At 45.1% G+C, this 12,861-nt stretch overlaps 1 protein-coding gene across 2 annotated transcripts in view; it reads left to right on the top strand.

The window, feature by feature from the left end:
- Positions 1 to 8,177, top strand: part of TM9SF3 (transmembrane 9 superfamily protein member 3) — a 37,589-nt gene extending 29,412 nt beyond the window's left edge. For both annotated transcript variants that reach the window (XM_089580971.1, XM_089580970.1), the window contains exons 11-14: positions 3,692 to 3,838; positions 3,907 to 3,990; positions 4,585 to 4,661; positions 7,320 to 8,177. In XM_089580971.1, the coding sequence (XP_089437097.1) occupies positions 3,692 to 3,838; positions 3,907 to 3,990; positions 4,585 to 4,661; positions 7,320 to 7,387 (376 nt within the window). In that variant the 3' untranslated portion in view covers positions 7,388 to 8,177. The remainder of the gene's footprint in view (positions 1 to 3,691; positions 3,839 to 3,906; positions 3,991 to 4,584; positions 4,662 to 7,319) is intronic.
- The last annotated feature ends 4,684 nt before the right edge of the window (positions 8,178 to 12,861 follow it).

Here is a 12,861-nt window from a genome sequence, read left to right as displayed (position 1 = left end):
CAACTCGGATGTTCCAGTGAAATCGGCGTGGATGACTCATAACCTCCGCGCACGCCGTATCGGTGGAGAGAGAGGCACGCGCTCGGCGGGGGCTTTCCCTCTCTCCCGTTGGGCTCGCGCCGGCGAGACGCCGTGCGCGCGGCGGTTTTTCTTTGTTTGTTTCTAAAATGCGCGGAATTTTGTGACAGTGTTACACTTCAGCTGAAAGTAGGCAGGTAAAATATTTTGTTTTCTTGACATGCTCTGTTCGCGTTTCATTCCGGCCTGACTGTACATGTTCGGTGAATACATCACAACAGAAGGTCATGGAATGTGTTCTCTTAAAAGGGGACCCTGGTCTTAAAAAAAAAATTTTTATTAATGAAGTCACAGTTATAAAATTTTCAGGCCACATGTATTTTTGTGCGCTGATTCTAGATATGTCACTTAATTTCGTGTAAAAATTTCCTTGAGCACTTGTGCAATTTTTATGCAAGTATTTTGGGAAAAGTTTTGCAGAAAATTTGCTGCAGGAAACTCGCTGAAATGCATGCCATTGGGTTCTCTTGACACCAAGTAATGCAATAAGGGTAAAATTATCATCCTGGCTGTCACAGAACTTGAGTTATAGAGTTTTGAAGTTGTCGCTTCAGAAGTGAGAAGAAAAGTGTGTATTCCTGTTTCTGAAGTGGCAGCTTCAGTACCCTATAACTCAAGTTCTATGATAGCCAGGATGATAATTTTACCCTTATTGCATTCCTTGGTGTTAAGTAGGGGTGTGCGAATAGTGGTTTTTCGATTCGATGCGAATTCGAAGCGAATAGCAATTTTCTTCGAATAATTTCGAAGCGAATAGTTCGAATAGTACTTCTGGCATTAAAAAAAGGCTGAATGACAGTAGGCATTTCCAAAACCATTTATTTTCCTAACACACAATGCCATTACATACTGCACTGAGGCTTTATTTAAAACCATGCTTTAAAATTTTAAGAGAGCACCTGAATCGAGTTAAGAACAATTTTTACCTGTTTGGTAATAAAAAGTTACAACACATAAAAATGCCGCCTGCTTTCTAATAAGAAATTAGAGATAATATACAAAAAATGACTGTATAACAGAACGGTGCCAGTAGTACAACCAATAACTGAAACCATAGGAGTAACTGTACTACACTGCAGCAAGAGCACTGAGAACAATAATGAAAAAAAAAGGACATTCTGCACTACCGGTGACCAGTGGTCGAATGGGTCGAATGTCCAACACTGAGCTAGGCAATCACGTTCGGTGCACCGACTTGCCACTTGCGTTGCTTGCGTTTCTATAGTTTAGGATCCTCACTTCTTGCGCCTTCTTTTCGGTTACGCCAATGGGACTGCTGTGTCCAACAATGTTAAAATGGAACATAGGCTGACCGGACCTCCTAGCAGCACTGGCAGCATCGTACCATCGCGTATCCAAAGCTCCCACAGCACCGATAGGTTGGCTGTACTGTCGGGGACAGAGCGTTCAGGACGTGCTGCCCATGGCTCAAATGCATTGCCATCGCCTTGCGGCCGGAGATTGGCGCATCTATTTCGCTATCCGAGGGGTGCTCGTATAGAAACGTCGGCTCTGCTCTGTCTCTCTTGGGTTTACTGCGGCAAACTGGCGCTCTTCCCGGCCTATGCCGTCACTCTGACTAGGCGTGTCGCACGATGCATTTTTTTTTTGCATTTCACTAGCAGCTCGCGGTTGCTGTTTGCCGGAGCATTGCTTCGCTTATCAAGCTGAAGTATCGGAACATCGTTCCGGTTACATTCCCAGACTAGCAAGAATGGAAGCGGCTGTACAAAACTCTAGCGCCGCGAGCGAAACGTCATTCGCACCGCTCGCGCCTCCTGGCAAAATTGTCCCCGGTAGTACCTCCGAGCAGCACTTAGCATCGCGCTTCCACGAATGCTCCGAGCCTCGAACGTACCGGACTGCCCGAGTTGCGGCGACGGAGTGCGGCACACCACCGAAGACGGCTCAATGCCCTGATTACGACGGCGTTCCGTTCTCACTAATGCGCAAGCAGTCAGAATAGCAAGAAAAGACGCCAGTCATAGATTGATGCGATAATTTCGTTCTACTAAAGTTCAGCAGACACGTATACGTCCGCAGCCTCCACGGGTGCACAATAAGCTTGGCGTTATCACACGCTAAATGCGCCCTTCCCATTGAAGTAAGTATACACTTCGGCGACATCGAGTCCCCGCGCTGCCGCTGAATTTTTCTCGCCTCCGCCGGTAATATGATGGCTTGCTGCCGAGAACGGTCGCCCATGTTCGGTACGCATTATTCGTCACCTGATTGGGTGAAGCGATAGCGCGGTAGGGCTGCGTGTTTATCGTCACATCTGTCCTATCAGATAATCTTTTCCACAGCTCTATTGAAAAAAAAAAAAAGAGGGCGGGGGGAGGGGGGGGGGGGGGATTAACGCGGCAAAGCGATGCTCGCGTTCGAATAGTTGCGGCGTCCGAGCTCATCGATAATGTCACCGCCAGCCAGAGTATATAAAGGGTTCGCTGACAATAAACAGGTTTCTTGTTTTGAAGCTTAGACGACTGTCGGCTGTGTTCTTCCTTCATTGCGTCTGCCTCGACATGGTGGCAGCGACGCGGCTTATGGCAGCCTTAGTGCGGAGGTTCGAAGACGGCCAGAACGCAGGATCTTTCGCAAGAGCGCATCGCCGATCACCTTTCTTTCGTTTGTCGCTGGGTTCGCACCCCGGCCTGATCGTGATTTGCGTATTGACTGACCCTCGAGCGTTGAAAGCGCGATAAAAAAAAAGCCATCTATGCGGCAATACTAGGAACCGAAACCACACAAAGCAAGCGGGCAAGCGTCCTGGTAACACTATTCGCGCGAGACGAATACTTCGAAATTTCGAATATCGAGAATTCGGTTCGAAGCGAATATCGAATACCGTGCTATTCGATCGAATATTCGAAATTATCGAATATTCGCACACCCCTAGTGTTAAGAGAACCCAATGGCATGCATTTCAGCGAGTTTCCTGCAGCAAATTTTATTCAAAACCTTTCCCAAAATATTTGCATAAAAATTGCACAAGTGCTCAAGGAATTGTTTTACATGAAATTAAATGGCATATCTAAAATCAGCACACAAAAATACACGTGGCCTGAAAATTTCATTACTATATCTAGATTAATAAATTTTTTTTTTCAAGACCAGGGTCCCCCCTTTTATTACCTTGATGCAGTCAGCTTTTTTTATTTCTTCCGATACCTTAGACTTAGCCCGTTCATTGTGGAAAAGGTGTTTATTCTGACATCTCTCTCAGAATGAGGTTCATCTCCTCTATTCTTTCTCTTGCGCAGAGTAACTCACAGGCGGAGTGCACTGACAAAACTGTTTTTCTGTCAAGAACTCTCTCCTGCTAAGCAGCTATAGTTCTAATAATAGCCCTTTCAGAGCCTGGCTGCCATGGCATTCAGCTGATGAGCAAAAGGTTTGAGAGTTTGGTCCCAGCCATGGCTTGCTCTTTTTTATGATGGTGAAGGGGGTCTAAAATAACTTCAAGCTTTGGCACAAAGGAACACTACTATAACAAGTTTTGATAGAGCCAATTGTTTGGCAAGTTGACCCACTGTTCTCTGTTCTTGCACCTGAAACTTACTGCACTTACTGTTTGCACTTTTTGATCACTTCATTGTCTTTTCAATTGCAGGTATTTCATCTTCACCTCTTTCTGGGCCTACAAGATCTACTACGTCTATGGCTTCATGCTGCTGGTGTTCTTGATCCTGACCATTGTGACCATTTGTGTTACCATTGTCTGCACATATTTCCTTCTGAATGCAGAGGACTACAGATGGTACGATGGAGGGCTGACACGTGTCTGGTGTGCCATACTTACCCTGTCTTCCTTTTTATGTATTGCAGGCAGTGGACAAGTTTCCTGGCAGGTGCTTCCACAGCAGGATATGTCTATTTGTACTCCTTCTACTATTATTTCTTTAAAACAAAGTGAGTAATTAGTTCAGTAATTAGTTCATGTTCTCATCTTTTTGTGCTTTCTCAGTTCTGAACAGATTTCAGTCGTGGGTATAGTAGCACATGAAGTGTGTTGGGATGCAGTTACTTTTTTTAGGTGCCAATGTGCGTTTAGCTGCTGCCACTAGTTAGCAAAATGCACTGGACTTGGTTGCTGCATGACTTACAGTTATCGCTCTGTAGGAGGTACCAGGAACCCTTTATGAAATGAAATGAAGGAACATAAAATTCTAGTAGTCGGACATAGTCAAAGGCCCAAAGGTGACATGTTCACATTGCCACTTGCAGCTAGTTTTGCGTAGAAATTAATTGCTGATTACCTTAGTATATATAGATGGTGAGAACATATGAAGGATCCTGCTAAAGAAATAAATTTTCTACTCTCCAAGAATTGACTCAGTGGTAATTTTTCCATACTTTGCAGCATGCCAAAGTAAAAGTAATAAAAGTCTCTTGTACTTAATTGCATAAAATAATGAATTTAGCTTCACTGCAAATGCTCATTTCATTGTTTGGAATCTGCTCAAATTTTTTCTTCCTATTCTCCTTTTCATTTTTTTCTTGCAGGATGTATGGCCTGTTTCAGACGGTGTTTTATTTTGGTTACATGGCTCTGTTCAGCTTTGCCCTCGGAGTGTTGTGTGGTGAGTGCTCTGGTGTTAATGTAGACCATATACTGTATTTATACGAATATAACGCGTTTTTCTTTTCTTTGCTTTATCGGTTTCAAAGCATATTTGCTATTATATTTGAACTAAGGCACGAAATTATGCAATTTTTTTTTTTCTCACTGCTCTTCAACACACTAGCAGTAACCTTCACACCGTGCTCACGAGCTGCTAGAAGCCAACTTTTTGATGCCCTTGGGGCTGCGCTGTGCAGCGTGCTAGCGTACGCACACGGGCAAACGAGTCGATGGCTTTGAACTTTCAAATAAGACTGCTCTGACCATTGAGAAAGAGAAGGCACTCGAGAAGTTGAGTAGGGAAAGCACTGGATGAACAGGCAGAGCACAAAACTCACAGCTGCGGTGGTATGCCAATGACTGGGGCCGCTGCTGTACGGGAGACTGCGTGCATTATCATAGTCAAAGGCTTTGCTGTTATCGACGATGTAGCGCACATATCTGAAGTGCTGCCTCTTGTACAACATTGACTTATCTCTTTGTTCAGGTATTTTTGCTTTCTGTTTTTTCCCCGAGCCCTCGCTGCCTCGGGTGTAGTGTTGGCTTTGAACAAGTGGTGCTCACGTTATGTCCGTAACTTTTTTTTTTTTCATTTTCATGAAATCTAAAATCTCCTTTCCCTTCCTCGCGTGATGTTCGTCTAAATATGGTATTTCGCTTGATTTCTTGTGTAAAAGAACTTGAGTGCTCTGTTGTGGTAGGAGCAGATTTTCTGCCAGTGTAGACTTGTGGGCTACTCAGCGGGTGGGTACTGTCCCATGCTCAAAACGAATTTCCGCATGGCAACTGCTGCTTTCTCATTCAGAATTTCCTGCCTTGTGGGGATGGGGACTGCTTTTCTGAGCTCTTCTAAAAGAATCTGGGTACCAAAATAGAATCATTTCAGGAACAAACTGTGACCTGCAGCAGATGTCAATTATTGTAAAAAAATATTATTTACGTAGCTAATTGCCGCCATGGCCTGTAATAAATGACCTAATTAGGATATTGAGCAGGCAAGGGAAGGGAAAAGAGGGGCTCATTATGACATACGTAAATGACTGAAGCCATCAGTCACCAGAACCAAGGAGCATAGGGTATTTTTTTTTTTATTTTTATTTGTGATGTTCAGCAATGGGAGGTTAATTAGGGTAATTAAATTAGGGTATAAAGCGGAAGAAAAACGACGACATGCTGCCGGTGGGACCTGAACCCACGACCTCCGAATTTCACGTCTAGTGCTCTACCAACTGAGCTACGGCGACGGCTGTCCAATCTGCTTTTGGGGGGTATTTATGAGTAGTGTAATGTAACCTTGCGAGTGTTCACCGGCGCTACCCTCGTCCATAGGGGCGGACGTAGTACGTCCTGTATTACCGCAAGTGCCACGTAGGAACGTGATAGAATAGTGAGGGCGGAAGCTGTGCAGTGAGAACCCTCTTATGCTACCTACGGCATCGAGACTGCTAGAATTGAGGCCCTCATTAGCTCTTGAGCGGTGGCTGTTGGCTTCCATCGTGTACCTAATTAGGATATGTTATTTTGCCATATATTTCCTTCTAGGTGAGATATTCGAAATCTGAATGCATATTCGAAATCTGCATTCTATGATATACTTGCAGGCTAAGTTTCAGCAAGATATGTTTACAAATACAAAAAAAAAAAATTAAGACCCTCATTCTCTTTTAACTTATCATATGACATATGCGAGTTGACTGATCTAGCAACCTGTTTTACTTTTTGCAATTAATTCGTGCCAGTCGTCGGCACGCGTCCTATCATCCATACTTTCAGTGCATGATGCATTTGAAGGGTTTGCCAGGACTGTGCTAATCCATCATAAAAATGTGTTTCGCAGCATAAAAAAGGGGATGCATAATTGGGGCTCTGCTGTAGTCCGAAAAATGCCGGTCTTGTGTAAATGCCGCACCCCGTTCTCATCACTTTCATTGCTTCTCACCACTTTCATCATGGTGCTCATCATTTTCGTACCCATTCAATGTGACAGATTGAAATTACCATGCATACCCTGCTATGTTGAGCACCGCACAAAATTTACGCCAAACTGGTCACACCTCCACGTGGTCCATATGGACCCTCCTTTTGTTTTCTTGGCAGCGCTGTTGTTGGGCATGTACTTGGGCATGTGTATTGCAGCTCATTGAACTGTTTCATGTAAAGTGAAGCTAGAACCTATGCTGTTAAAAGATCCATGCTGTGCACAGCTTGACTTTCATGTCCTTTCATCTCTTTGCTAAGCATCCACTGTGGTGGCTCAGCGGTTAGATGCTCGGCTGCTGAACCAAAAGATGCGGGTTCGGTCCTGACTGCAGCGGTCACATTCCGATGGAGGCGAAATGCTGGAGGCCCATGTACTGTGCAATGTCAGTGCATGTTAAAAAAAACCCAGGTGGTCGAAATTATCTGGCACCCTCCACTACGGCATCCCTCATAGCCTCAGTTTCTTTGAGGCGTTAAGCCTCATAAACCAACCAACCGTCTCTTTGCTGAGCAGAAAGCTGTGCTGCAATTCACTTCATTTGAATTGCTATTATCCCATTTTTATTCATGAAACTGACAAGCATTACATGAATAGTATTGTTGTGTGACTGACTGTGTATCTTTTGTTCTTCTGCAGGCACCTTTGGCTTCATTGGGACTAGTGCATTTGTGCGTAAGATCTACTCTACAGTCAAGATTGACTGAGGAGAGAAGCTGGTCCTTGGTTTTTCTCTTTCTAGTTCAGAGACTGGTGCCTGAAAGTGTGTGTGTGTGTGCCTGTGTAAACTCATCACTTTCTATCAAAGAAGGAGAATCACATGTTTCGTTTGATGAAATACCCTTCTCTCACCACACTTGCTCTCATTTTTCTTCAACAGAAGCTCAGCTTTAAGGAATGGAGAGAAATAAACATGGCCTAGCATTTTGCTTAGGGTAAGATGTAAAGAATGCAGACCACATCACAAAGAATGTCTTGGAAGTACCTCCATTTGTTGGTGTTGGAAACTCAATTGGATAGTAATCATTCTGTATTTATATGCACTATTATATTGAAGTTGGTTTCCTAGTTTATTTGCTATGCAGTGATTTGTTTTACCTGAGGGTATTGTTATCGCTTTGTGAAAATGAGGCTGTTTTCATTGTAATCGCTTCTAAGGCACCCCAGGTGTATCTTTTACCTTGTTATGGGCTTTTGATGATTTTTTTAGGATTCTGTTAAATGTAGTTTCAGGCAGGGTGGTTCCTTGTACATATGTACGTATGGGGGTTTGCTTACATCATATTGATGGGGGACTGAAGATGGATAGGCAAGCTTGCACACTTCTGGAGTGCCTGCACAAGTTGTGAAAGCTTCGTTTTCTGTGTGCCCTTGCGCTTTCTTTTTACATAGTCTCTTGTACATAATATAGCCATCAGTCTGAAGGATAAACAAGATTTGTGTGTGCATGGAATGTGTTAGTTGTTCTAGCACAAATTAAACCTGCTGTTTGAAGTACTTTGCACATTATTGGACACCAGAAGATGGTCTCTACTGCAGAGAGATCTTGTAAACAGTGATTTTAATTTGCTCTGTAAAGGTAGAAAGTAAGGCTTTCAAAATGTAATTTTTAGGTCTACTAATGTTAAAAATCTAGGAGCTCCCCTCAGCTGAGGTTTTCTTTTATTATTCCATGTAATAAAAGGTTGTAGCTGTGTGCATCACAGAGAGCGCTGTGACGAATGTGGCACCAAGTGCTACAAGCTTTCTTTGCCCAAGTAGAAGTTTGTATACAAGGGCATGCTGAAGTTTGTTTCATTTGTCTACAGAAGTATTTATTTTACCTGAACCCAAAGTCTGACAGTACCATACGCACAACAGGTTTCCTCCTTTTCAGTTTTCTGAATTATAGTAGGGTTTTTCAAAATTCTCTTTACTATTTGGTTGCTCCTGGAATAAATTATAAATATGGTATTGTTTAAAACTCCAGTGTGTGATATATTCTTTAGTCACACATCCTATGTTTTCAGCTTCAGATATATGGTGGTTCACTCTCATCTGCCACCTTCATTTAGATTCCCACTTGGAGATGCAAGTTCACATGCAAAGCAACCTGGTGTTCCACCTGTGTGGCATGGCAGTAGTGCTGACGGCGCTGTTGAGTTGGGCATGTTGGAAAAACAGCAAAGGTGTTATGAAATGAATAGCTCGCATGCTTCATTTAAAGCTCCATGGACTGCTTCTTGTATGAATTAACACTTTGGGAAACGAAATTACAAGCATCACATTAGGCATTCCTTGAAAAAAGTAATAGGAAATCAAATTGTCTTGCTGTAGAATTGTGTGGCTGTGGCTCTCAGGCAGTTGCTTGCAGCAAGAGAACGATCCAGCATGGTAATAAAATCGTGATTAAACTTCCCAACAGCCAGTGCTTCACCATTAGTTCTTGCACTTCCAAAAAATTTAAGGTAGGGAGTTCAAAATAGAAAGTCTTCTCGAGAACTGCCAGCTGCTGCGGTTGGCAGTAATTATGTTATCCAAGTTATGTAACGAAATAAATTCTGTAATTAACTTCTTAATTTGACAGTCCGATGGTTAGTTCCAATGAGAAATTCGAAGCCATGGATGAGACTCTGCCATATCAATTTTTGAAACAAAGGGGAAGTCCTACTCTAGAGCTCTTGCAGCAGTACGAAATCCAGCACTCTTCCGCATAAAACCGAAACCGTGTTGGGCATGCAGGAAGCTCTGCGCAAACTCTACGTCCGCTGGCGACGTGTTGGAGTGCCCACGGCACCATATTCGAACTTCCTGCTCCATTATACCATGGCATGCACGCACTTTATTTTGCTTAGTTGCTCTAAAAAATGACCGCATAGTTGGCGATAACTATCGTTTTCCTTGCACCAAGCTGCAAAGCAAATGAATGAGCATTAAGTTGTAAAATAGTTCAGGCAGTTCGAATTGAGCGCGGAAGGCACTTCAATACATCAGTGGATTGCATTTGCACCGAGCTTCCTGCGTGCCTAGTGGGCCCAGTTCGTTTTGTGCGGGTAAAAAGTGCTGGATATCTTCGCACTGCAGAGCTTTTGAGAATGCCTTTTTCTTTGCTTGAACTGGCATAGTCATTTCCATGGCTTCAAACTCTCCATTGGCACTAACTACCGGACCCTACTGTTTATAGAAAGTTAATGATGTTTTGTTATTGGCGTTGCTGCCTGTTCCTGAAAGTGCTTTCTATTTCGAGCTCCGTAGTTTTGTTTTTGCATATTTGCTGAAACACCTGCTGTGCGTTGACATAGCCGTAGCTGAAGGATTTTTTGTAGTCTCTCATTGCTGCCAACTCCCGAATTTCAGCCGTACCTCCCGAGTGTTCAAACATGGATCTTATCGCGAAAATGTTCGCTGGAGCCACTACAGTCGCCGGCATATTTTTCGACCCTTGGAAAATTTGGATTAATTTGCATTTTTGACAAGTCACCGAGCTGTTCAGTTTTCCTTGGGTCGTCTTGGATCAGCGATGGCCTAGTGGTTTTGGCATCCGCCTCGGATTCGGGAGGTGCGGTTCTCGATACCCGGTGCTGCCGGGTACCCCGGTGATACAATGGGTACAGCTTTCTCTTAGAAGGTGGGGTCTTTGACCCCACCTTCTTTAACCAAAAATACTTTTTGTCATGGCACTCTGGCCAAAGATGCCTTTGCACCATAAAAAAAATTCATTATCACTGTCCATGATGGGGGCAATTTGGTGTGTATTGTAAGATTGATTGCTGGCGAAACCTGCATAAATGGATCGAATCTCTAAAATAGTCTTAAATCCTACAATTACCCTTCACAAGAATTGAGACTCCACAAACCAATGGGCTGACGTAGAGGCTGAACAAGACGATGGCCGGCATGATTGCCATGTACGTGGACATCGCCCTTTGCAGTTGGGGCGAGGTACTGCCCTACGTTACATTCGCGCATAATACTGCTGTCCAGGAGAGGAACTTAGTGGCACGGGCAGAGACACCTTATTTTTCATTCTTGTTATGGTCCCATAATTTTTGCCCAGGAGACTATACGTATATGTAGTGCAGGCAGGAGCTTATTACTTTTCAATCTTTTTAGGTTGCCCCAACCTATTATATATCCAGGAGACGACAGGTATGTCCCCTTTCCAGCTGGTACATGGCAGACAGGTCACCACGATGCTTGACGGTATGCAATCGCACGAGCCGCCTGTCGACGTAGCTGATGACGGGCGACTAGTCTGCGAGCGCGCGGAGGAAGCTCGGCAAGTCGCTAGGCTCGGCATCCAACACCAATAGCATACCGACGCTCGTCGGCACAACCTCCGTCGACGTGACGACCATTTTTACCCTGGGGTCAAGGTCTGGGTGTGGACTCCGGTACGCCGTCAAGGTCTCTCCGACTAACTCATGAAGCGCTGCTTCGGCCCGTATACGATTCTTCGCCGCAACGGTGAACTGCCTAAAGGAACGCAACCGTCATCACGTCCCCCCCCCCCCCCTGCCGTCAAAATTGTGCACGCAGTCCGGCTTAAGTATTGCGCGCGATGGTCACCTACCCCCCTTCCTCATTTCCCACCGCCTTTTACATCGGCCAGCAGGAAGTGCTGGGCCCGTATGTGGTTTACCACCGTGCGTTTTTGCTGTTAGGTTAGCATCGGGACGATGCTTCTTTGGGGGAGGTAGTAAAGCGACAGAGCGATCGCCGCGTGCCGGCGACGACGTTGCTGCTGGCGGACCTGCCTGATTTTGTTTGATTTGATTTTGATTTGATTTATGGGGTTTAACGTCCCAAAGCGACTAAGGCTATGAGAGACGCCGTAGTGGAGGGCTCCGGAAATTTCGACCACCTGGGGTTCTTTAACGTGCACTGACATCGCACAGTACACGGGCCTCTAGAATTTCTCCTCCAAAGAAATTCTAGCCGCCGTGGCCGGGATCGAACCCGCGTCTTTTGGGCCAGCAGCCGAGCACCATAACCGCTCAGCCACCGCGGCGGCGCCTGATTTTGTGACCCTTTCGCCTGTTCTCGCCGCCGGTGTGTACGTCAAGCCGTGACAACATATCCTTGCCGTTACTTTCAGTCTAAAAAAAAATAGGCTATATGTCTATGTTACAGTATTCCGTACAATACAGATAATGTGCGTGGACGGACCGGAGATGTTAAGTTCATCTGAAACGGCGCAGCTGACATTTTCAGTACATTTCGTGAATCATCCACGCAATTTTCCGTGTACATTGTGCACGCAATACAGAAGGATCATTCTGTGCACAGTGACTGCACGAAATTCAGTTCATGCACGTTCTACCTTACAATGTAATAATTATGTAAACACGTGAAAGCAAACCACTATCATGAACAACCCTCACTGTCCACGTTAATATACGTGACATCAATATAATTCAATAAAACTTTTGCGGTGCTAGTTGGTGACACACATACTTCAATGAAAAGATAGCGCAAAAAAAAAACGAGGCAGACACTGCAAACACGAACGCTGTGGTCTTTTTTGCGCCACCTTTTTTCAATAGAATTCAGTTAATATACAGCTGCATAATCGGTTTCCACGCTGTGCCGACTTTTTTGCTGACAAAACACGATGAGTACTTCGTCAAAAACGCCGAAATGAGTGATGGCTCTCGAGAAAAACCCGCCGCGGTGGCTCACTGCATGGTTGGGGCGCTCTGCTACTGAGCCGGAGCTCCCGGGTTAGAATCCGACCGCAGCGGCCGCGTTTCGACAGAGTCGAAATGCAAAAGGTGCCCGTGTGCTGTGCGAAAGTGGTCGCAATTATTCCGCAGCTTTCTTTCTTTGTTCTCTCACTCCTCCTCCTTTATCCCTTCTATTACAGTGCGGTTCAGGTGTCCGCCGAAAAGTGAGACAGATACTGCACCATTTCGTTTCCTCGAAAAACCATCCCCCCCCCCCCCCCCCCCCGCGAGCGCAGGTAGCGGTTCCCGTTTTATCTGTGCGGCTCTTGCTGCACTTTTCGCAATTTCGAAGGTCACGTGCACAAAACCAAACATCACCCGTGTTCCTTCAAGGCGCCGCAAACCAGGCGACAGTGCCCGGGGTACAGCTGCCCACACTGTAGTGCAGTGTCTTCTGACACCTATCACATGGTGTGGGCCTGCCCCTCCAACCCCGCTATTCCCCCCATCCTCAACCCAACCCGGGAGGACTGGGA

The sequence above is a fragment of the Amblyomma mixtum genome, chromosome 3 (assembly GCF_055824585.1).
Source record: "Amblyomma mixtum isolate Tamu chromosome 3, ASM5582458v1, whole genome shotgun sequence".
Lineage (NCBI taxonomy): Eukaryota > Metazoa > Arthropoda > Arachnida > Ixodida > Ixodidae > Amblyomma > Amblyomma mixtum.
The sequence above is the reverse complement of the archived record's forward strand: the minus strand, read 5'-3'. Positions and strand labels throughout refer to the sequence as shown.